Genomic DNA, 26,656 nt, shown 5'->3' with positions numbered 1-26,656 from the left:
ATATTTTACATTTGTCTCCTGTATCACAATAAAATATTTGATGCCTTCCAAACAAAAAAGCAGATGTTTGTTGATAGCACAAGTATTCAACCCCAAGTCACTAGCACCTTTGAGTCAAACTCAAGTTGAGTCTTTTGAGATACGTCTCTACCAGCTTTGTACATCTGTATTCTGCTAAATTCACCCTTTGTTCTCTGCAAATTTGCTCAAGTGGTCTCTTTTTAGAATTTGAGTGAACATGAACAGTCATTTGCTAGCCTTGCTACAGATTGGATTCGTATATGGGTTTCAGGTCCTTCTAAGACCTTTTGCTGTTAAGTAACCCAGTATAGTGTTGGCTGTGTGTGTTTTTTTAGATTTATTGTCCTGCTATAGGGTACGCCACCCCAGTTTCTGGTCTCTTATGCTCTAATTACCCTGGATTGGGCTCCATCCATCTTGCTCTCTATTTTGACTTCCCATCTCCTGTCAATGAAAAGAACCTGTAGAACATTGCAACCCCATAATTTCCATAAACAGAGAGACAATCAAACAATGTTAGCATTGCCTCACAGATAGTATTTTGGTCTCATCAGACATGTGAATTTTTTTTTTACCAGATTTTGGGTCCTCTGGTTGCCTTTTGGAGAACTCACTAGGGTATACAAGTTTTATTTTCTGTACTAGACAAGCATGGGTGATGCCACTGCTACTCTCTCTTTCATAAAATACTAACTGTTCGACTCAGTCAAGCTTTAAAGCAGTATTAAACCCCCCAAAAAATGCTAACTTGCAGCTTACCAATTTTTAGTTATGGTGGCTGCATTAGTTATTCTTTTAGGCTTTTTCTGTTCTTTTTCACCTGTAGAACCAGTCAGTAAGTCCGTTATTTTTTAATTTACTTGAAAATCAAGCTGTCAAGACAAAGTTAAAAATAGAGGGTTGATACAAACAATTTAACACTGACAGAGGTGCTTACAATGATCAACTTTCATTCATCTGAAAAGGAAAAAACTGTATGCTGCAACTTCTTAAAGTGTTAGCTGGAGTTCTGCTTCAATTTTGTAGTGAAGTTCATCTAAATCTGTTAGGCAGGCAGGTTTTTAATCATATATATGCATATACTGTATTTTCAAATGTGTGCAAACTAAACTCCTTGATTTAATGTGAACTGTTAGAGTAATTCAGTTTGTTGCAGGCTGGCTGGTAAGTGAGCTGGGATTTTTTGTTTGTTGTTTTTTGACATGCGTCACCCTTCAAAGTACTCCTTGCTGCAAATGCCAATTATAGGTTGAGGTGGTTGCCACTGTTGGTAAATTGGTGAGTGGACGCGCTGGATACCTTGCTGCCATTGTGATATCGCTGGGTATCTAGTGTGTCCCTATACATTTAAGGAGGGGTGGGCTCCCCCCAAGCATACCTGCCCTTAATCTATCCATTATTATATATATATTATAAATACTGCTCAATAAATAATAATTAAATTATTACCATTAAATTAATTCAAATTATGATACAAATAACTAATAAAAGTGTATAAATACCAAAAAATATTTAAATAGTTTCAACTAATCAATCTCCTCCAAAAAAATATCAAAATAATTCCACATGAAATACTCCTCTAAAAAAATATATTTTACCAAGTGCTCATAAATCATCTATTAGTGACATGATGTACTTACTAATACCCTCAATTTCATTTATATTCATAATACCCTCATTTAATATAATAAAAATAGTAAACCAACTAATAACCCTCAACTAAAACGCATTTAAATGATCCCCCATAAATAAAAATAACCAAATGCTCATAAATAATTAATAGTGATTAGTATGAATCCAAATATCATCAAAATAATAGTCCCATTGAATAAACAATTGTTTATATATAGTGACTTGGTGCTTGTTGTTCTTCAATTTGTGACTTTTGTGAATCCTTCAAATAGTGAAGATGTGCGCTCACCTCCTTTGATGCCTGCAATTAGGCTATACACGCTTTCGGTTCACTTTCCCTGGAACCTGCTAGACATATACTTTTGCTGGTGAAATAGGGAGATCCTTCCTTTAGGCGTAATGGATGTATCCTCTGGTGGCTGATTATCCCCTCAGGGATTACACACTCCTTTTGTTATCCCAGACCTCCTAATTACCCTCTTCTTGTGTTATTCCGCATGCAGGAAGAAATAGAGGACATAGTGCTTTACCTTTTAAAACTTTTTATTCCCACCATCCAAGTATTAAACTCATATTACACAGGTTTAAGTAACGCAATATCCCATTGGAAATCCTCTGCTGGCCTCTAAGTCATACACCTGCCGTCTATCGTGTTGTGCGGCTCCTCTCCGAGTGATGACGTAGCCCCTCCCCTACACGTTACGCCTCCAATCACGTGGCTTCATCAGGGGGTTGTGGTCCTATCACAGGTAAAGCACTATGTCCTCTATTTCTTCCTGCATGCGGAGGAGCATATTAAATGAGGGTATTATGAATATAAATGAAATTGAGGGTATTAGTAAGTACATCATGTCACTAACAGATGATTTATGAGCACTTGGTAAAATATATTTTTTTAGAGGAGTATTTCATGTGGAATTATTTTGATATTTTTTTGGAGGAGATTGATTAGTTGAAACTATTTAAATATTTTTTGGTTTTTATACACTTTTATTAGTTATTTGTATCATAATTTGAATTAATTTAATGGTAATAATTTAATTATTATTTACTGAGAAGTATTTAGGAGCGCAACATAGATTTGTAGCTGGGAATTTGTGTTTGTTGTTTTTCGACATGCGTTACCCTTCCATGCGCTCCTTGCTGCAAAGGGCAATTATAGGGTTGGGTGGTTGCCATTTGTTTGTACTGTAGGTTTTTACGCACTTGAGATCTAATTTTCTCCAATTACTACCCCTTATTAGTGAACCTCTGCTTAATTATATCCGATTGTCAGACTCTCAAACAATTTCTCATAATCCAAGTAAACGTCCTTTGGGTACATTAGCCACCCATCTTAGATGATGACACCTGGAGACAGGGATATACCCCTTCCACTCAGTTCTCTTAAAATGGATTTTGGTGTACTCTCATTTTCTACAAAAATATTTAAATCTAAAAAATTAACTTTCTGTAATTGGACTGTTCTAGAAAATGTGATCCCATACTCGTTAGCTAGATGTTCTAAGAACCTCAAAAAGGATTCCCATACTACCCTCCCAGATCATTAAAATATTGTCAATATAGCATCTCTATACTTTAAGCTCCTTCCACTATAAAAAATATATATATATATATATATATATATATATAAATAAATTTTAAAAATGCTTCTTGCTCCCATTTCACCATAAAGATGTTTACCAGACTGGGTGCAAATTTGGCCCCATTGCAGCACCATTTTTGGATGTAGTAGTTGCCTCCGCACCAAAAATAATTCCTTTGATAAGAAATAAAATTTAAATAAATATAATATTATAAAAAGTCACTCTGAGCCAACTTCAATCATCAATCTTCATATTCAGCCTTTCAATGGCTCACAAAGAAACCTCAACATAAAAAGAAAAAAATCACAGTGCATTATCTTAAGTAAAATATAAATAAAACAAATGTGATAAACGCAAACAACCATGCGTCATCACAAATAGTGAGAAAAGTGAAAGTGTCAAAACAGTGCCAGTGAATCAATCCAGTGAAAAATATGCATCCAAAAACAGCATGTGAAACACTGTGTCCACATCTATGGTGTAAGGAGTGAATACCCTTACCAAAAATATGTATATAATATGCTTTTACACCTCCCCACGAGGGTATTATCACAAATTCTGCTTCAACCAAAGGATCATCACAGCCTCATGGATCAGATCAAGATGTCATCCAGATATAGCAGCTTTCAAGTATAACCATCAATCTCTACCAATCCACCGATGCCCACCATATATAGAATAAATCATAGTGTAAACCCGCATATACAATTTAAAATACTTTATTGAATGTGCTTACATCATGATTCCTCTTTAAAATGTCGTGTATTGTGCGTTTATTGTGTTAATACCCTCGCAGGTAAGGGTGTGATTTTTCTTTTTATGTTGAGGTTTCTTTGTGAGCCATTGAAAGGCTGAATATGAAGATTGATGATTGAAGTTGGCACAGAGTGACTTTTTATAATATTATATTTACTTTAATTTTATTTCTTATCCTTTTTTTGGACTTTTTTTTAAAATATATTTGTGTGATATATACTTTTGGGAATATTGGTATTAGCATATTCATACTCACAGTTTTTTTACACTTTTGGGGGGAAAGTATCTTTATGCTATTTATAACCTTATATGTGAATTTTACGGTATCCCTTAAATCATTCAATACAATATTATAAAAATAATTCCTTGTCATCCCAAAATCTAACACTTGGATGATGAACTTTATCTGAATTCTCTGAGTACTAAGCCTCTTCAAAGACGACTTAACCACTTCCATTCCCATTCTACCATGGTGTCTAATGTTAGTACAAAGTGAGATTCAATCAATGGTGGTTAATATTACATTAGACCCCACTTTCATACCATCTAACAATCTAATGACATCCTGTCCATCTTTCAAATATGCTGGCATCTGAGTTACTATAGGTTGTAGATAATAATCCATGTATTCTCCTAACCTTGAACGAACTGAATTGATTGCACTCACCACTGGCCTACCTGGAGGTTTGGTGAGGCTTTTGTGAATTTTGGGTAGATAATACAATGTGGGAATCCTACAAGATCTTGGAACTAAATACTTTGCCTCCTTGTTATTCAATATACCCTTATTGTTTGTCAGTTTGACCAATACTTTCAATTCGTTTTTGAATTTCTGTGAAAGCGATTTGTAACACTGTTCAACAAATTTTTATTTTTTGCCAGTTTTGGAAACAAAAGGATCCATTTCTTAATGAATTTCACATTCTGAGTTCAAATATAACAATGAAATTTGTCAATTGGCTCTAGTTTTTCTGTAAACGGAAAGTTTTCTACTATAGGCGTAATGACTACATAATGCACAATAATTATATAGATAGATGTCTTTCCACAAATATAAAGCAAGTGATATTGACTACATAACAAAGCCTAAATGGCATAATATATTGCATAGGATTACCAAGAAAAATTATAGCCATAAGCTAAGTTGAATCATTTTAATACTTAGGATTCTCACTAGTTTTGTCTTCAGTTTGTGTCGGTTTTGCTTCTCTTGGCTTTTCTCTTGTATTCGAGGAAAGGGCTATCTCTTACAACTGCACGTGACTACACGCTTCAGGTTCTTCCTCACTTGACTCAACCACGAAGGATTCTGGTGCTTTAGGAATTGGTAGCCCCTCTCCATGAGGAACTGGACGTATTGCCGATGGAATATTTGGATAGTGCACAGATAACTTTTTCTTCTTATTTAGCCCTTTTACAATTGGAGGCACCATACAAAAGTAACAATTACTAACATGATCTGTTGGCTCTCTCCAAATCATTGGCACAGCGAAAGGCATAGATGCCTTTTTTCCATTCAACCATTGCTCCAGTGCCGTCCCACAAGAATTGCAGCATATATGTGGTGCCCAGCTCTTGTCCTGGTCTCCTATCTTGCAGCCAAAATACAAGTTGTAGGCTTTCTTAATCATTCCTGTTATCCTCCTTTTTTGTGAGATAAAAGTTATTTCACCGCAGATATAGCAGAAATTATCTGCTTTATTCACACAAGTTCGAGGCATTACTGAGTAGCCTATAAAAGCATAAAACGAAATGTAAAGACGCTGTCGAACTACAATCAGCTACAGATACTGCAGCTTTTATGCAGTGAAGTGATGCAATTAAAGGCTAATATTGCATCTCAGTATACATGCAATTTTCTATTGGTCACCAGTATCAATTGCGCAATATGCAGCTGAAGTTGCATCATAATTTTGAATGGCTTACGTCATTAGATGGGTGAATATATCATGGAAACTAGAGCCAATCAACATTTTTTAGGGTCATTTTCGTTTTCAGCACCCCAAAATTATGTAAGATTAGCTAATTTTATGCCCAAAACTTTTTACCTGTTGAACAGTGTAATCAACTTCTCACGATCATCTAAGATCCTGATCATTTCTTCCTCATAATCTATTCTATCAAGGAGGACAACTCCGCCTCCTTTGTCTGCAGGGTGGATGATGCCCTTCCTTTTTTCCCAACCTTTCAAAGCCTTTGGTAATAGCATCCTTAAAATATTCTTGCATTCAAATCCCTCAAATCGGAAACAACCATCTGTTTAAATACTTCTATATTGTGATTAGAAGCCTCAGTGGGGTTGAAAATGGATTTATTTTTTAAACCACTATTTAGAATTCCTTGGTTTACACCCACTTCATTAGCTTTTGTTGTTCGCCCAGGCATTGCAAAGTAGTTTTATATTCAACATAATTGTTTAAATCAATATACAGTTGTGTTCAAAATAATAGTGTGTTGAAAAAGTGAATAAAGCTCAAAATCCTTCTAATAGCTTTTATTTCCATACACACAAATGCATTGGGAACACTACACATTCTATTCCAAATCAAAACATGAAGAAAAATATATCAAATTTGTGCTGTTCCTCTAAAAAAAATTTAAGAAAAGTAAATATTAGACTGTTCAAAAAAATAGCAGTGTTTGTATTCTTCTTTACAAACTCAAACATTCACTATATAAACTGAAAAATGTTTTAATATTAAGTGATTCAAAGGAAAGCAAAATCTTCAGTTGTATAAGCACTGTTTCTGAGAACTCCTGTACATCTGAGTTGCATGGAGTCAACCAACTTCTGGCACCTGTGAACAGGTATTCCAGCCCAGGATCATTGGACTGCATTCCACAGTTCTTCTCTATTTCTTGGTTTTGCCTCAGAAACTGCATTTTTGATGTCACCCCACAAGTTTTCTATTGGATTAAGATCCGGGGATTGGGCTGGCCACTCCATAACGTCAATCTTGTTGGTCTGGAACCAAGATGTTGCACGTTTACTGGTGTGTTTGGGGTCTTTGTCTTGTTGGAACACCCATTTCAAGGGCATTTCCTCTTCAGCATAAGGCAGCATGACCTCTTCAAGTATTCTGATGTATTCAAACTGATCCATGATCCCTGGTATGCGATAAATAGGCCCAACACCGTAGTATGAGAAACATCCCCATATCATGATCCTTGCGCAACCATGCTTCACTGTCTTCACAGTGTACTGTGGCTTGAATTCAGTGTTTGGGGGTCGTCTGACAAACTGTCTCTGGCCACTAGACCCAAAAAGAACAATCTTACTTTCATCAGTACACAAAATGTTGCGCCATTTCTCTTTAGGCCAGTCAGTGTGCTCTTTGGCAAATTGTAACCTCTCCAGCACATGTCTTTTTTTTTCAACAGTGGGACTTTGCGGGGGCTTCTTGCAGATAGCTTGGCTTCATATAAGCGTCTTCTAATTGTAACAGTACTCACAGGTAACTTTAGACCTTCTTTGATCTTCCTGGAGCTGATTGTTGGCCGAGTCCTTGCCATTTTGGCTATTCTTCTATCCATTCAAATGTTAGTTTTTCGCTTTCTTCCACGTCTTTCAGGTTTTGGTTGCCATTTTAAAGCATTTGCAATCATTTTAGCTGAGCAGCCTATCATTTTCTGTACTTCTTTATATGTTTTCCCCTCTCCAATCAACTTTTTAATCAAGGTACGCTGTTCTTCTGGACAGTGTCTGGAATGACCCATTTTCCTCAGAATTTCAGAGAGAAATGCACTGTAACCAGCATGTACAACATTTGCTGCCTTCCTTCCTTAAATAAGGGCAATAACTGGCACCTGTTTTTCAAAGAATGAATGACCTCACTAATAGAACTCCACACTGCTATTATTTTGAACATGCCCCTTTCAATTAGTGATTCAAATACACAGAATCAGCAGCATGCATGTCATGACTGTTGGGTCTGTTGGATTTCTATTACTCTACTACACCTGCTAGTAAATTATTTGCCATGTAGAAATATCATTTCTACCAAAAACAGTGATTGATCAGGTTAGTGATGTCTGACTGCTATTATTTTGAACACAACTGTAGGTATTAAATATATTTAGATTTAATTTTGGGGCAAACTTTGGGTTCTTCCTTGGTCAAAGATATCAAGCTCAAGTTATATAGTTATAATGGGGGACTTTGTGCCAACAATAAATAGTGTATCAATTTAATTAAAAACAAGTAAAGGGAAGGGTTACAATACACTCACAAGGATGAGTCCTTGTGAGTGTATTTTAACCCTTCTCTTTACTTGTTTTTAATTAAATGAATACACTTAGATGGCGGTACCTTCTGTTTGTTTATTGTTTTAGTGCACAGAGACATCCAATATCCTGTTAGAAGAGCTGCAGCCATTGTAGAAGTGGATTAACACACCTGGATCTACCATACAGAGACTACGGATTCTTGCTTGGGACCTAATCATTCTTTCTCCATTTGCACTATAGAGTTTTTATGTTTTTGGACTGTGGCAACTAATGAGGAAATTCAGGTGTGTGTGTGTGTGTGTGTGTATATATATATATATATATATATACAGTCAGGTCCATAAATATTGGGACATCGACACAATGCTAACATTTTTGGCTCATTACACCACCACAATGGATTTGAAATGAAACAAACAAGATGTGCTTTAACTGCAGACTGTCAGCTTTAATTTGAGGGTATTTACATTCAAATCAGGTGAACGGTGTAGGAATTACAACAGTTTGCATATGTGCCTCCCACTTGTTAAGGGACCAAAAGTAATGGGACAATTGGCTTCGCAGCTGTTCCATGGCCAGGTGTGTGTTATTCCCTCATTATTCCAATTACAATGAGCAGATAAAAGGTCCAGAGTTCATTTCAAGTGTGCTATTTGCATTTGGAATCTGTTGCTGTCAACTCTCAAGATGAGATCCAAAGAGCTGTCACTATCAGTGAAGCAAGCCATCATTAGGCTGAAAAAACAAAACAAACCCATCAGAGAGATGGCAAAAACATTAGGCGTGGCCAAAACAACTGTTTGGAACATTCTTAAAAAGAAGGAACGCACCGGTGAGCTCAGCAACACCAAAAGACCCAGAAGACCACGGAAAACAACTGTGGTGGATGACCGAAGAATTCTTTCCCTGGTGAAGAAAACACCCTTCACAACAGTTGGTCAGATCGAGAACACTCTCCAGGAGGTAGGTGTATGTGTGTCAAAGTCAACAATCAAGAGAAGACTTCACCAGAGTGAATACAGAGGGTTCACCACAAGATGTAAACCATCGGTGAGCCTCAAAAACAGGAAGGCCAGATTAAAGTTTGCCAAACAACATCTAAAAAAGCCTTCACAGTTCTGGAACAACATCCTATGGACAGATGAGACCAAGATCAACTTGTACCAGAGTGATGGGAAGAGAAGAGTATGGAGAAGGAAAGGAACTGCTCATGATCCTAAGCATACCACCTCATCAGTGAAGCATGGTGGTGGTAGTGTCATGGCATGGGCATGTATGGCTGCCAATGGAACTGGTTCTCTTGTATTTATTGATGATGTGACTGCTGACAAAAGCAGCAGGATGAATTCTGAAGTGTTTTGGGCAATATTATTTGCTCATATTCATCCAAATGCTTCAGAACTCATTGGACGCCGCTTCACAGTGCAGATGGACAATGACCCAAAGCATACTGCAAAAGCAACAACCAAAGAGTTTAAGGGAAAGAAGTGAAATGTTATGCAATAGCCAAGTCAATCACCTGACCGGAATCCGAATCCGATTGAGCATGCATTTCACTTGCTGAAGACAAAACTGAAGGGAAAATGCCCCAAGAACAAGCAGGAACTGAAGACAGTTGCAGTAGAGGCCTAGCAGAGCATCACCAGGGATGAAACCCAGCGTCTGGTAATGTCTATGCGTTCCAGACTTCAGGCTGTAATTGACTGCAAAGGATTTGCAACCAAGTATTAAAAAGTGAAAGTTTGATTTATGATCATTATTCTGTCCCATTACTTTTGGTCCCTTAACAAGTGGGAGGCACATATGCAAACTGTTGTAATTCCTACACCGTTCACCTGATTTGGATGTAAATACCCTCAAATTAAAGCTAACAGTCTGCAGTTAAAGCACATCTTGTTCGTTTCATTTCAAATCCATTGTGGTGGTGTATAGAGCCATAAATGTTAGAATTGTGTCGATGTCCCAATATTTATGGACCTGACTGTGTATATATATATATATATATATATATATATATATATATATATATATATATATAGCCAATGTCTGTCTGTCACAAAAAACATTGAAGGGACATAATGTCCTCCGGCGCATGCCGGCATGTCATCTGGGTTCCATCCCATGCGAGTGTCGGGACGTATGGGGGGGGGGGGGGGGAAATTTGAAAATAACATATTGTGACATTCACTCAATACACTAAAATAACATAGTAAACATTACTGTATTAAACCATTTCACATACATTTTGTCTCTAGTGCTTTGTCCATGGTGTCCAAATAGCGTCCCTCTATGTCAAAATCGGTTTTAGACCAGCTAGAGAACAGCGATAGTAAATCAGAACCACTTGCATAATTGAGTGATGATTCATGGGGAAATTCGTCATCTGATACTGAAACCGATTTGCGACTTTGCTCAGTGATGTGCGAACTTGGCGCTATATTTCAAATTTCAGTGCTTTTGGTTTGATTATATTATTGAAATAAATGTAATATTATACTATTTTTTATGATTATTTATTAAATTATAATTTATGATTTTGTGTTTCAAATTTTAACATACCCTGGATGTTTACTAGACTCTTGTTCAGATAGATTTCAGTGAGTTATTCCTAAAAATTACAGGCCTACAATAAAAAAATACATATTTCCATTCAAAAAAAATGTACCACTTTGAGCACAGAAATATGGACATAATCAGACCACTAGGGAGGTTAAGGGATGCACACGTTGTTATATGTTTTGTCACTGAAGTGAGTGATATTTAACCACATGCCGCCCGGCCCCTGTATAAATACGTTGGCAGGGCGGCACGGCTGGGCAAAACCACGTTTTAAAACGTGTGTTTTCAAAACAGGTAGGGGGCGCGCTACCGCCCTACCTGTCCCGCCGATCACGGCCGCGGATGTCAGTCGCCGGGTCACAGCCGGTCGCTACCGGCTATGTCCAGCGATTAGCGGCAATCGGGACAGAAGAGTTTATCTGTCCGGATCAGTGTGTCTCCGTGCAGTACACACCCCCACCCCCTAGTAAACCACTCCCCTCACACAGTTAACCCTTTCAGTGAATAACGTTAACCCCTTCCTCCCCAGTGCCATTAGTACAGTGTCAGTGTTTTTTTTTTTGCACTGTTCACTGTATTGGTGTCACTGGGGATGTCAGTGACCCCAAGTCAGTTCCCCCCCAGTGTCCCGCAGTCCCGCCATAAGTCGCTGATTGCCGCCATAAATTGCTGATCGCCGCCATTAGTATAAAAAAAAAATCCCAGTATCTTTCCTGCCATTTGTAAACACTATAACTTTCACGTAAACCAATTAATTTACACATATTGGGGTTTTTTTTAGCAAAGACATGTCACAGAATACATTTTGGCAGAAAGTTATGTCTAAATTTGATTTTTAAATTTTTTTTTACTGGACATGTTTTATAGCAAAAACTCCAAAATATTGTTTTTTTTCCTCAAAATTGTCAGCCTTTTTTTTTTTATAGCGCAAAAAATAAAAACCGCACAGGCGATCAAATACCACTGAAAAAAAGCTAAATTTGTGGGAAAAAAGAAAAAAAGGAGGTAAATTTAATTTATGTACCGTATTGCATGACCGCGCAATTGTCCGTTAAACTAGCGCAGTGCTGTATAGCAAAAAAATGGCGTAAATTGCAGTATCTATACCATAGTTTGTAGACGCTATAACTTTCACACAGAGCAATCAATATACCTATTGGGATTTTTTTTTTTTACCAAAAACATGTAGCAGAATACATTTTGGCCTAAATTTATAACTAACCTTGAGTTTACTATATATTTTTTTATAGCTGAAAGTAAGAAATATCATTTTTCTTCAAAATTTTTGGTCTTTTTTTGTTTATAGTGTGAAAAATAAAAAGCGCACAGGTGATCAGATACCACCAAAAGAAAGCTCTATTTGTGTGAAAAAAAAGGACGTAAATTTCGTTTGGGTGCAGCATTGCATGATGGCGCAATTATAAGTTGAATTAGTGCAGCGCCGAGTAGCAAAAAGAGGCCTGGTCATTAAGGGGGGTAAATCCTCAGGAGGGCAAGTGGTTAAAGCAGTATTACACTGTATTATTGTTTTTGTGATCTTTGAATCAAATAATGGAGCCAAGTGGAAGGAATCTTGGTTAGAAGTGATTAAGTACGTAAATTGTGGAAATTCAGTAAGGTGCATGGAGTGAATGGGTTGGACACATTGCACGTGGTGGAATCCTCTTTGGGTTTAATGGATATGCACATTTTTTACTACACGGTGAGTAATGGAGCATTTAAAGTGGTAGTACACTATATAAGTATTTTTGCTTTTTGGGGAATTTCCAACATCCGTTTTTGAGCAAATAAGGATTATCTCTACAAAGGATACATACAAGAGGTTGCAAAAGGAAAGATTCATCAGTGTGGTATAGAAGGCTTACGTATGAAGGTGGAGGATAAGAGTATATAGAAAGGGATCATAGTTGCAAGCCCAGAGGGTGTTGTAACACACTTAATTAAATATGAGCACATATATTAGCATTTTGAAGTACTACACTATATTTTTTTTTTAGTACGTTTAGAAGAAAATGATTAGCCTGCAAATTGGGACTCCACCATATAAATAAAAAATTCAAGAGAACAAGAGACATTCATGATTTGGATAGATGTACTTTATTAGGCATAAAGGCAACGGAGGAATGCATTGAGGGAACGCTTTATGGACAATTCTGAGAATGTTTGTCTATAAGCGCTGGTTTGAATGTATAGTTGATTTTCTTCTGCTGAGGGTGACAGATTGTTTCCAGCTGCTGTGATTATTAATAAGTATAAATACCAGTGCACTAGAACTAAACCTTCTTCAATATAGTATTCATGGTTTGGCAGGGTCAACATTTTAAAAATGGATATTGTCCCACGATTTCTGTACACTTTCCAAACATTGCCCACTTTTCAAACATTGCCCATTGCAACTCCCTAGATTTTTCAAAGTTCTGCATACGGTCTTTACTAAAATCATATAGAGCCAACATAGGCCATGATGTCACAGATCAACCCTTTCACTTACCAAGGCCAAAACCTATCTTCGTACCAGGCTGCTTCAGTCTTGATCAAGTTAGTCAACCGGTTCCAATGCCAACAATATAAGCAATGGGTCTCTATATAAACACAAGCTAACTCCTTGTAACTTTCAAGCACTTTCTTGGACAGAATCTGTTTACTAAGGCCCTTCCTCCTTGTTCTCTATTCTAACAAGCCATCTCCTCAACATATGGGATAGATTGTCAGACAGGCTTCATCCATCTTTCCTTATGGGCCCAATGACCCCTCTATTTGGGAATCCGAAGTGCCTTCCTGCCTGGTCTTGCACCAAATGTTTGAGGGATAAATCTTCATCCCACCGTATAGCCAAATCTTACTAAGATTAACTATACAGCCCTTTTCCTTCACCCTAATCAGAGGGCCTACAGGGGCTAGGGTACAGGCAACCATATATTTTTCCAGTCTATTTCAAACAAGGACCTGGATTGCCTGAATTAGGGATCCGAGATCCTGTTACGACAAAGGTTCTCCCCCTGCTTATGTACTTTCTGTAATTTACAAAATTCTTCTATCCCAAGCACATCCAAAGTTACAAGACTATACTAATAAATGTGCAGCTTAAGATACCTTTCTCACTGGAAGACTGTGTGTATACCCTGCATCATTCAAACAGCAGATTGAATGCAAAAAAACTTTACAGATTCCCACATCCACACAAGCGATGTGGATGCAGGGACCTCCCCATTGCACTATTCTATTCTGAAAGTAGGGAATCCCTCATTCGTCAGAACACAGGTGTATCCATGCTGTAGCCATTGCTGCACCCAGTGATCAAATGCAGTCTTTCCAGGAGGTCCTTAGACCAGTTGCTGTTGAACACAGAGGGGTACAAAAATACTGAACTTCAGCAAGTTGCTGCTGAACCAGCTGAAATTCAATACATGTAAACAACACTTTATTCACCCTTTATCCTTGGCCAGCAAGGCCCACAAGACCTGCTTTAAAGTCATGTCCTGTTGGTAAAGGAACCCTGTTCTTCTCCACTGTCTTAACCCCTCAACTCCACCAGGGTAATTTGCTACATATTTGGAGGGCCTGCACCCCAAGCAAAATGTTTTGCGATTGTATTTTCCACTTGCACACTGAAGTTAGACATGTTTTTTCAAACAAAAGGCAATTTAGGACACTTTCTAAATGGCAGCTCGGGCAATTATTCCACGCTATTGGTGGTCAGTACAAGTCCCTAACTCTTCTAGAATGGGCTTCTGAGATGGATCATATTACATGCATAAAATCACTCCTGGTCCAACCTATGAACGATATAGTGGAAATTGTATCTCCTGGACGGTATTCAGAAAAATCTCAGGAGTTTACAGATCTTCTAGCTACCTGATGAAGCAGGGGGGTTTATTTACTAAAGCTGGAGAGTCCAAAATCAGACTTCCTTGTGCATAGAAACCAATCAGCTTCTAACCTCAGCTTGTTCAATGAAGCTTTGGCAATGAAACCTGGAAGCTGATTGGTTTCTATGCAAGTGAGTCTGATTTTGCACTCTCCAGCTTTAGTAAATAAACCCCAGTATGTCTACTTTATTCACACTCAGATTTGTGCCCTTGAGGCCATCCCGTCACCCCCCCCTTACCCCCCATTTCTGTGCCTTTTCCTTTATTTTTTTTTCATACATTCCTACCCCTTTCTCTGTTTCTAGCTTTAGTTTTATTACCTTGCTTGTTTCCTCTTTATGTGTCCCAGCTTCCTCAAGTTTTTTTTTAATGTATTTTGTGTTTATGCCCAGTCCATTTTATACTATCTACAACGGGATACACATCAGCTTTATACTATGATATAGTCCTTACCTTGAAATGCTTTCCCTGTGGAATTTTCTTTCATGTCTTAGCAATAATATCCTGTCATATACAGTTGTGCTCAAAAATTTGCATACTCTGACAAAAATCATGAAATTTTGGTATGGATATTAAAAATATGACTGATCATGCCCAAAAAAAAAAAAACAACCACTGTCTTATATGAGGATAGTGATCATATGAAGCCAAACAGTTGTTTGGCTCCTTCTTAAATCGTAATAACAGAAATCACCCAAATGGCTGATCAAAAAAGTGTACATACCCTGGAATGTCTGACCTTGGTACAGAAACACAAGGTGACCCACAGAGGTTAAATGGCAATTGCAATTTAAAAAGCCACATATATGGTAAATTGTTAATTAATGTCTGTGTATAAATAGTCAATGAGTTTGTCAGCTCCCACATGGTTGCACTGAGCAGGCTAGAGACTGAGCCATGGGGAGCAGAAAAGAATTGTCAAAAGGCCTGCGTAACAAAGTAATGAAACTTTATAAAGATGGTGAGGGATATAAAAAGATATCCAAGCCTTGAATATGCCAGTCAATACTGTTCAATCACTTGTTAAGAAGTGTAAAATTTGGGGATCTCTTAATACCAAGCTTAGGTACAAAGAAAAACCCACAAAGTAACCTCAGGAGAAATACAAGTTGCTCTGGAAAGTGTGGTGGTTTCAAGGAACACAATACCATACTTGAACAAAAATGAGCTGCATGGTCAAGCTGCCAGAAGCAAGCCTTTACTACGCCAAAACCCTAACCCCCCCCCCCCCAAAATAAAACCTGGTTATAATATGCCCGACAACATCTTGACACGCCTCACAGCTTTTGGCACATTGTAATCTGGAGTGAAAAGACCAAAACAGAGCTTTATGGTCACAACCATAAGCGCTAGGTTTGGTGAAAGGTCAACAAAGTCTATAATGACAAGAATGCATCCCCACTGTGAAGCATGATGGTAGTTCACTGATCTTTTGCAGTTGTGTGAGCTTTAAAAAGGCATGGGGAAACTTATGAAAATTGATGGCAAGATGAATACAGCATGTTAGAAAATACTGGCAGACATTATGCATTCTTATGCATGAAAGCTGTGCATGGGATGCTCTTGGACTTTCCAGCATGACAATGACCCTGAGCACAAGGCCAAGTTGACCCTCCAGTGGTTACAGCGTAAAAAAGGTGAAGGTTCCAGAGTGACCATCACTGTCTCCTGACCTTAGTATCATCCAGACACTCTGGGGAGATCTCATATGTGCGGCTTATGCAAGACAACCAACCAAAGACTTTGCATGACCTGGAGGAATTTTGCCAAGAAGAATGAGCAGCTATATCATTTGCAAGAATTCAGGGGCGCATAGACAACTATTACAAAAGACTACACGCTGCCATTGATGCTAAAGGGGGCAATACACTGTATTAAGAACTAAGGGTATGCAGACTTTTGAACAGGGGTCATTTGTTTATTTGTTGCTATGTTTCGTTTTATGATCATGTCATTCTGTTATTACCAACAGCTGAATATGAATCCCATAAGAAATAAAAGAAATGGGTTTTGCTTGCTCGCTCATGTTTTCAGTAAAAATGGTACATACTGTATATATTCTCCAAGAGTATGCAACGTTTTGAGCTTAACTGTAAACTCCTCTTTTGGATCTTAGAAATACTCCCCATGTAACTCTTACACCCCGGTCACATCAAACCCGACTTTGAAATCGTGCACGCTGTAAGTCGTACGATTTCAAAGTCGGGTGAACTGCCGATTTCAGGTCCGATTTGCAAGACATCTGACACAGATGTCTATGCAAATCGCACCAAAAGTAGTGCATGTACTACTTTGGAAATCGGTGCGGCTCTGACCAAGTCGGAACCGCACCGATATGACTGCTGTAATTGTGTATAATAGGGTGCGACTTGGCATATGATTTGCAAATTGCATGCCAATTTGCATCCAGTGTGACCAGGGTGTTAATGTATGAGACAATCTGTGATATAGAATCATATTTTCACCAGAATAGACTCATTTCTTTTTATGTACTTCTGTTTATTGTATTAAGAAATTCTTAATAAAACAAGACAGAACTAAAAAATGTTTGCGTGCTGATGTGAAATTATCCCTAAGTAAATTAAGGTAGAGTTGTACTTCAATGTGCTCTTTAGTGAAGAAGAGGGGGTCCACTTTAACAAACACACATGTACAGTAAGACAAAGAAGAATAAAAAGAAGTACTCAAAATACCATAGCAAGCAAGCTACACGGCACAATTAAGTAGTTGTGCAAGTGATTACCTTACAATGATTACAAGTGATAACAAAATGAGTAATTTTGCACCAAAAACACTCCACTCATACTAAATGTCCCTCATTGAGCTGCTCAGGCATAAGCTTGAAAAAATAAAAAGATCTACTTCATTTAGATGGTGTGTTTGGGCTGAATTTATAGTAGTTTATTATATGTAGTGTTTTTAATAAATGTGATCTTTTTTTCCTTTTTTGTGCATTTAAATGGTTACTTTTTTTTTTTTTTACTTTTCCACTGTCTCTTTATTTTTTGCCTTTTCTGTAAAAGACAAAAATAATAAAGCCAATATGAGGCCATGTTTTTGGCAAAAGAATAGGTTCACAGCAGATGAAAGGAACCTCCGTAACCCTCAAGAGCCATTCAAATTCCAATTCGCCTTTAAAAACAGCTTTTTTTTTACTGAAAATCGAATGCATTTTGCTAAAATGACAAAATAAGGGTCAACATATCCTGATTTTTGACAAAATTTCAAGAAAAATAAACACTTTAAGTTTCCTTCACGTCTGATACTAAAAACCAGACAAGGGGAAAAATGAAGGAAGACAAAACCCAATATGCTGCGAACCACAGAAAAAAGAAAAAGAAAAAGAAAAAGAAAAAAAAAAAAAAAAAAAAAAAAAAAAAAAAAAAAAAAAAGGACCCTGTTGCTACAGAGCATATTATAAATACACACCTGTAAATGCAGCTAGTAAATACACCCCTTTCCTGCTGCCTGTGTCACCAAACTGAAGTCCATGCAGAAATGGACACTTCCAGGAGTGTCAAGCTTACAGTTCATCTGCAACTCTCACTGGTTCCTCCCACTGATTACAGAAGAGGATGGTAATGTGGAGGAACCAGTGAGATCCAGACTCCCAGAAGGGTCAGTTAGTGTGAATATCATCAGAAGATTTCTATTTAGCAGGGAGAATCTTGGCAGCGAGGGCAGTGGGAAAGGCGAGTGTATAGTGATCTCATTTTACAGGTACGCCATCATCAATTTCTCTGCTTTAGCAACAGGGTTGCTATAATGAACATGGCAACCAATACAATTCCACTTTCATTTCTCTAAAGTAGGTGAAGTGTGTAAAAACTGACAGGTGTTATAAAGGTATATACTTATATTTAAATTTATATATGAAATTCAAACCTATATTCAAATCTACAGCAAGGGATCTCCAGTACAGCATATTCAACTGTGCAAATATGTGATGTAAGTGAGCACAATCAGTAGACACTACACAGCATTTTATTCTCAAAAGTTTCCTTTAATTAATCAACAAAATGACAAAATCCAGTGCAAGAAAGTTGTCAATGTCGATGCGTGTTGCCACATAGATATTTTGTTGTAAGTATCAGAAGTGCACATTTTTTTGCAATTTAACAAAATGTCATATTAAAATATTCCCTAAGCACAGAGCAGTCAGTGCTGAAAAAATTGTACACTTCCATGTACACTGCAAGAATTGATTTGGTAGCATTGAACCTTCTTAAAATGTATTCATTACATGCACACAGTGAGGCAGCCATCTTGGGCCTGAGCCAATAAAGCTTACCTATTCACCAGTAAGTGGTGAAATGACGGCGTGGACACACGTTCGCTCATTTCTAAAGGAAATGACAACCTATATTTGTGGAAACGTGCTTCAACCTACAAAACTAGCTCCCTCTAATGGCCAGAGTGAAAGGCACACTTAAATGGGGTTTCCATTTTAGATGGAAATCCCCCGATTGCCTGAGACCCATCTATGTAATAACTTTAAATACCCCTTCTGACAGCAAAAGGCCCCATATTCTTTACAGTGCCTAGGGGACCCCCTGTTATTTTTTATGTTATAATGGCCACATCATAATAGCAGATTTCACCCACAGATAATAATGCAGATAAAACCTGAAAATTATAGGTCCTGATGCTGGTAAACCCTTGCAAGCTTTGTAAGGGAAAGATCATTCTACCTGCCTGCACAGAGGAGTCTCAGTCAGAGAGAATTTCAGTAAAAAAAACAAATTGCTTATGTCTGTGTCAGTCAACAGTAACATATGGGTTGAACAGTCACTATCTGAATACACATATATATATAATCTCTAGTAGATTCATTAAAGACCATTCCTGACCCTTCTGTCTCAATCAAGGGAATGTTCAACTGTTTAAGAAAAAAAAAATTAAACAAAATCTTGTAAATTAAAACTGCAGTAACATTACTACCACTCAGCTTACGGTATGGAATACAGACTTACACAAGCATGCATTCCTATAGGCAAAATCATTGTGACCATAACCGTTTTCTTTTAGTGGTCATTTCAGAAACAAAATTGTTTCCAATATAACACCTGAAAATACTGCTCATACAAAGTAGCTGTGCTCATTATGGACAATGGAAGGAGAGCTGGTGTTCTACTGCATGTGATACCATTAGTGCCAAGTCCACGGAAAGTAAGCACCTGGGACAGCTATTGATGATCATCTGTGACTTCCAACTCATGCAATATTCTATGTGCGCTACAGCGGCCTCTGAACGGCGGTAGCAGAGGCAACTACAGTATGTTCTGAGCAGACCAGCTGCACAATTGGATTTTTCATTATGTCCATTCAACAAAAAAAATAAAATAAACCAACAAACAAAAATCAAAAGTAATTGCTGATTTCCCATTTGAGTTACAAAAGAGGGAAATAATGGGGGAAAAAAAGCTTATACATTTTTAAGGCTAGAAAATGACCCATTTTCTAAAATAGTGAGAACAATACACAAGATTCCCCCCTCCCCCTTGAGGTGAATTATGGAATTCCACCATGTAACATTGGGATGTCAACTAGTAGTGGAGAAAAAATTTGGGGTTAGTGTTTGCTTGCACCTATAATCTGTAAAGGCAAACACTTTAAATACCCCATGCTACAAAAACATTGAAGCCCCCCACCCCCGCTTGTGGTTTTTTTTTTTTGTTCACATCCTTCCATCACAATACTGGCGCATATTCTGCATTTCTCCTCTCTTGCAAAGGTCCTTCCAGTCAACAAGAGTAATATTCTACTCTCATCCATCCATCTAATCTCAGCATTTCCAGGTAGCTCTTAGTCTATCAGATCCAACATGTTGGTATTCTGATAAAAAAAATCCTCTATAGGAAAGGAGCAATGAAACTAGGAGAGAAGCTCTTGTTCATATAAAACAAATGCAATAAAATCTGGACATTTCGCATGCTGAAGCCTTCACCTGTACGCATTAAGCTCCAGCTTCTGCTTTTATTTTCCTAGTATTCCATCACCAAAGTCATCCATACCAAAGCCCAGTCTAGGAAAGGCATTAGTTAAAGCATTGGGTGTGTACTTATGTTGTCTTCTCTCCAGCTTTGGTAGAACAGTTCTAAATTTTTTGTATTTTTTTGTTTAACGTACAGGACGATGAAAAAAAAAAATAAGTATGTGGTATGGGATCATTTATTGATGCTTTTCAGCATGAAGGGATTATCCTTTAGCCACGGGAGCTACTGCTGTTGTGGGAATTTGGCGAGTCTTGTTCATTGATGGTATTCAGCAAGCTCAAATTCTGTCGTGGATGATCCAGATCACGAGATACCTCTGCATGATCAAATATCCCTTCTTCTTCGTCTCTGTGGGGGTGAGTGTCACATGACGCACAGCTGTCACAGAAGTTTTCACCTGTGTCATCAATTAAACCATCGAGTTCTTTAAAGTCATCATGATGGCTCCGACTGCACAGGCACACTTCAATGCCCGAATCACCGGTAAATCTTCGGTGTCTGCCAGGGGTTTTGTCTTTGCCATCAAAGAAACCGCTCTGATCAAAGCTTTCAGAGCTGTAGTCCTTCAAGAATTCTTTTGACTCCTTGTCTAAGAAGGACACTTGATCTGCCATCTCGTCCAACTCAGCACCACTGGTTGGGTCATTAGACTCAAGGCCGCTTGGTTTGAATGCTACTCTCTCTAGACACGTTGTTGAAGGTTCACAATCTACGACACTTGGAGGCCGTGTTTCACTACAGCTTGCTGCAGCTGGAGAACTTGTTTGGCTATGCTGCCCAGTCCTAACTGGGTCGGTGGCTACAGCACTAGAACATGCTGCAACGCACTGCTGATGTAAGACAGTGTATGGAGGAGGAGGAGTTGGAGGTCTGTTCACCACTTCTTCATAGGGAGGTAGCAAATAGTTTGGCAGAAACCCTACAAAGACAGACAAATACACTCGTTAGTAAAAACATTTCTAAGGCCGCAATAACATTGGCAATGGCATACATGCATTTATAGAACATTTCTAATGCATATAATGTATATATTTAAAAACATTACAAGCATGGCAAAGAACAAAGCATTATTGTAAAAATAAATCATTACATGTGTATAACACTGTTTTCCTGAATTTAAGTGCATGCAGTTTAGCTCTGTTTACAATTATGGGCACCCTGGGGCAGATCAGATACCCTGAATGCGTCTACACACATGAAAAATGCAGGAAAACTTTGCCGATGGCCAACATGGTGCAGCACTCTGTTGCTCCTTCATCAAAATGTGCAATTCAAAGAGAAAAGATCACAATAGTGTTTTTACCATGTCTATTTTCCTGCTCTCCCCAACAGGTACCTCACAAGTTATTTCCAGGCAGAAGCTGGGGATATTTTAAAGTGATCTTATTATAGGGTCATGTATACTCAAAGCCCGTGCTGTAAAGAACAGGTTCTTTATTTACCTTTCTGCTGGTGTGCTGAAACGCTGCCTCTTTGCTGTAAGTATTCCACACTTTTGGGTTTTGGAATACCTGCTCCCTTACCGTATGCTGCGGCTCCTCTCACAAGCTCCTACTTCACTACTGGATGTGGATCCGGCAAAGGAGTCCACAGCGTAAGATGGAGGTTATAGGTCTTATATGCACCAAAAGAATTGAATACCTGCCATGGTCAGGGATCAGAGAGCAATGACATTTCACCACATGGGCTGCTGGAAAGGAGAGTAAAGCTTTTCTTATTTTACAGCCTGGGTCATTGTAATTAAGTGACAAGGTCATTCCATGGAAGCAAGCCAACTCCTACAAAAAACTACACATGCAGTATATGTGTTTTTTTAATTCAAGATAATCTGTTCTTTGAATTAGCCAATGCAATAATAATACTAAAAATAGGGGCAGGTTAAAGCGAGTAACGCTCACAGTTTTGCGATCTAATTCTATTATTCAATTGCCTTTTGATTAATTGGACAGAGCGGCTCTAAATGCATCCATCAACCCTTCCGCTTGACCTCAGAAATAAACAGACATAGCAGGAGTTACACACCCTAGACATATGGCGACCTTTGGCATACACACAGATCTATAAATAGATAGATCAATAACATACGGAAGTAAAATGGCACCGAAGAGTAGCTGTGCGCTTCGCGGTAAGCTATGAGGTTGATCTCGTGTTGCCGTTGCTGTGCCTGGAGGCGGTGCTTAGCTCGCCGATGATGACAAACACAACAGCAGCTGAGTATTATGATTATTGTCCACACCAGCCAAAACCCTGCATGAGAAAATAAAAACATGGAATATGAAAAGTACAACTTTGTTACATTTTTTAAAGCTTCTAATTTGCAAAGATGTTCACGTTTCTAAAGAGGTCTCCTAACAAACAAATGTATTGGGCATGTTCCCTGTAGTCTTCCAGGCTGGCATCTGCCATACTGCAGAGTATTACTCGGAGGAATCTGGCCTGGGAATGACCTACAGTCTGACAGCTGTCCCTGGATGGGCGGATGGTTTTTTGGGATGGCTGTCAGTGTATGTGTGTATGCATTCCCAGCCTGAGTTGGTCTGCACAAAGCAGTGTAAGGGAAGCCAGCCCAGGAGACAAACACAAAGCATACACTGTACACAGGTCAGTAATAGAACAGACGCACAGAGCTGCTCCTTTTCTTTTGCTTTTTAGGCAGAATTTTGTAATAAAATAAATGCTTAAACCCTAAATTTTAATGCAACATAAGCAGAAATTAAAGGGAACCGTTACATTTCTGCATGCTTGTAGTATAGTATTTCCACTATTAAATTACAGAACTTCCCTCTACTGGCTGTTTGTAGTTTCACATTTGTCACTCACCAGCTCAGTTAAAAAAAATCCAGAGACAAAATCTTTGCCACATATGTAATGTGCAAATATAGCTCCCCCACCCCATACACACACCGCTTGTCCATATACACTCACAATTCTAACCTATACACAGGTTTTTGTTTTACATACATACTGTATAGATATAAGGAAATGACTTACAGTATAGACCTTTCTAGGCATTTAGCCTGTGTGTAGCCAATCCCAACCACTTAGTGAACCTGGGAGGCACAGCTGCAGTGTGCTTCCCCTGCTGCCAGCAGCCTGTCAAAGTCTATGACAGGCTGAAAGCTGGTGCAGATGAGTAAGGCTGAATACTTTACCAAGTGGTGCTCGTTGTTTAGGGCCCTATGTGTTCAGGGACAAAATCAAAAGCAACACAAACATTCTGAGTAGCACTCAGTACAGCGTTCAGCGTCAGAATTTGAAAGATTACAGGCAGTGGGGCTGGATGCTGCGGCTGCGCCTCCCAGCATAGTAAAACGTCAGGATTGGCCGCACACAGGCTAAAAGCCTTTTGGCCTTAAAAACAGATGTAACACAACATCCTCAGTGAAATTTCACAAAATACTCAGTGGGCTACAGACCTGCACTAGGAAACTATACTGAAGATCTAAAAACTGCCAAACTATGGTTAATAGCCTGTTTCCAATGAATGTACAAGCCAATGGAGCCATACTCGGGCTGAATTCCAGGCTCCTGAAAAATTCCTCAATGTGCAGCTACTCCCAAGATTTTAATATAAGCCTTTTTTTTTTTTTTTTTTTAAATCAATGTTGTCTTTGCAGAAGAAAGCTGTAAAAAGTGATTTACCAATAGTGAGCATACATTATTCCACAAATCTGGGTGTGGCCTTAGACAGGTCATAGATACCATTTTCTTTCCTTCCACCACAGATGGAAGGAAAAAAAATTGCTGGATTCCCCCATCAACACAATAATTGTTGATGGGGGAATTCCTTATACAGCGCTATTGTGTTCTGCTGAAAAGAGAACACAATGTTCACAGTGGCTAAGTGGTTAGCACTTTCGCCAAGTAGAACTAGCGTTGTCTGTTTAAATATCAACCATGCCACTATCTGCCTGGAGTTTGCATGTGCTCCCTGTGCCTGCGTGGGTTTCTTCTGGGTACTCCAATTTCCTCCCACATTCCAAAGACATGCTGGTAGGCTCACTGGCTCCTGTGTAAATTGGCCCTAGTAAGTGTATGAATGAGAGTTAGGGACCTTAGATTGTGAGCCTCGAGGGCAGGGACTGATGTGAATGTACAATGTAAAAGCTCTGCGTAAATTGACTGCGCAGTATAATCACCTGAAATAAATAAATAACCGCTGGCAGCTATAGCTGCCGGCAGTGATCACGTTAAAAATCCGACAGGCTGGTTGTACTGAAGTTGATCGATGGATCGCCGTCAGTACAACTAGCCTGCCCATAGATGATCGAACCTCGGCTAGTCCCTGCTGAACCGGCTGAGATTCAATCCATCTATGGCTGACTTAAGGGTCTGCAAAGTGTGCATTAAATGCACCTAAAAACACAAGTGTGTCGACATGCATTTGCATGCTCTGTTGCTTTTTAAAATGCCCTGGAATACTTTTTTTCTATTATTAATTTTTTTTAAACGCCACTTAGATCTGTTTGTAAAGGAAACAGACCGTTTTGATGTGCTTATATGTGTTAACAAACGTTGCATCACGCTGACAAAAAGTAGGGTATGTTCCAGCACAGGGCGGTGCACATCAGCCCAACGCACTGCTGTGAACTGTTCTTATTGAAAAACAATGATTTTATAATGTATATGCACTGGTGTGTGTAGATCAATGCATGGCAGCACATCTGGTGTGAATAGACCCTTAGGATAGGTTCACTATAGCAATGCAGGAAGATGTGTAAATTGCACACGTCCCCACACCCACAGGTAACTGCAGCAAAAACATGCTGCTGATTAGCAAATGAGCAGGTTTGCCATTAATTCTTAACGGCACCCCCATGCAATGGAAAACGTGATGTTGTTTTCTGTGTGTGGAAATACATGGTGCACAAACACCATGCCATTTCCCTGCAGCTATGTCTTTAAAAAAATGGTCCAGAGTTCAAATTAATGGATTGCTGTGCCCGCGTACACGTGGTGGTAGCCTTCAGCTAAATTCATAGCTAGCCTCCAGCATTTAGGTTCTAAACACAGAAGAAAATATCTGAAAGTATAAACAAGCTTCTTGTTTCCCAGATAAAGTTCTGTGTTTCGATGTATCTGCTTTTACGCATGTTTACATGCGTTTAGTTTTGTTTAGATAAAATAGAATTTTGCTCCTCCAGGATCAGATTAAATGCTCTGAACACATTTAAACTGAATACACCTAAACATAAAATGAATGCCGTGTTTTAATTTTAAACATTAAAAAATCATTATGTGCACCTTTATGCATTTAGAAATGTCCTATAAATGAATATAAATGCATATCATTGCAGGTTTGTCAATGCCAGTGTGAATGTGGCCATAGGAAGCTGGAAGTGAAGGGTAGGTTGCGATTGCTCACCCACTCTGGTGGATTTGTGGTCACAAATACGTGGCCATGTTGTATAAGAGGGCAGACCAGTGAGGTGATCTTACCAGCCACTGCACAATATGCAGTCTATCAGCAGACAGGAAGCTTACATTGGGGCGGATAAAGTGCTAACTTTTGCCTTTGCCCTTTATTTATAATAACATTAGATAACCTAATATAGTGTACATATTAGATTGGTGTGCCAATTCCTTTACTAAAAAGTAGTGGTCTCCAAACTGTGGCCTGGGGAGGCTGGATGTGACCCTTTCCTTGCTTTTATTCAGCCCTTGGGACACTACTTTCCCCTGAAACAAGACTGACACTAACAATGGGGTATAATTCCTGTCAATGACAAACGATGGGGCACTATTCCTTCCCAATACCAAAGATGTGGCACGGTTTACTCCCACTTATGCCAGGAAAATGTATCCAGCTGGCCACAGTCTGGACCTACTGGTTCTTTGCTTAGAAAGTTTGGAGACCCTAAAGTAATCAATATTCACTTAATAAAGTCATTTTTGCACAGCTGCAGTGCTTACTATATAGCCAACCTTTAATTCATTGATCTTGTTTGGATCTGTTCTATAAATGCTCTATAAAATGTAGAGAAAAAATGACAACTACTTTTCTATCAAC

At 38.6% G+C, this 26,656-nt stretch overlaps 1 protein-coding gene across 2 annotated transcripts in view; it reads right to left on the bottom strand.

The window, feature by feature from the left end:
• Positions 1–18,632: 18,632 nt before the first annotated feature.
• The window catches only part of WBP1L (WW domain binding protein 1 like), an 85,336-nt gene continuing 77,312 nt past the window's right edge, over positions 18,633–26,656 (bottom strand). For both annotated transcript variants that reach the window (XM_089683307.1, XM_089683308.1), the window contains exons 3-4: positions 22,732–22,893; positions 18,633–21,565 (exon numbers count right to left, since the gene is read on the bottom strand). In XM_089683307.1, coding sequence (XP_089539433.1) covers positions 20,856–21,565; positions 22,732–22,893 — 872 coding nt within the window. In that variant the 3' untranslated portion in view covers positions 18,633–20,855. The remainder of the gene's footprint in view (positions 21,566–22,731; positions 22,894–26,656) is intronic.

The sequence above is a fragment of the Staurois parvus genome, unplaced genomic scaffold, assembly GCF_062004578.1.
Source record: "Staurois parvus isolate SC_StPar_1 unplaced genomic scaffold, SC_StPar_1.0 ptg000303l, whole genome shotgun sequence".
NCBI lineage: Eukaryota > Metazoa > Chordata > Amphibia > Anura > Ranidae > Staurois > Staurois parvus.
This window is presented reverse-complemented; position numbering and strand designations above follow the sequence as displayed.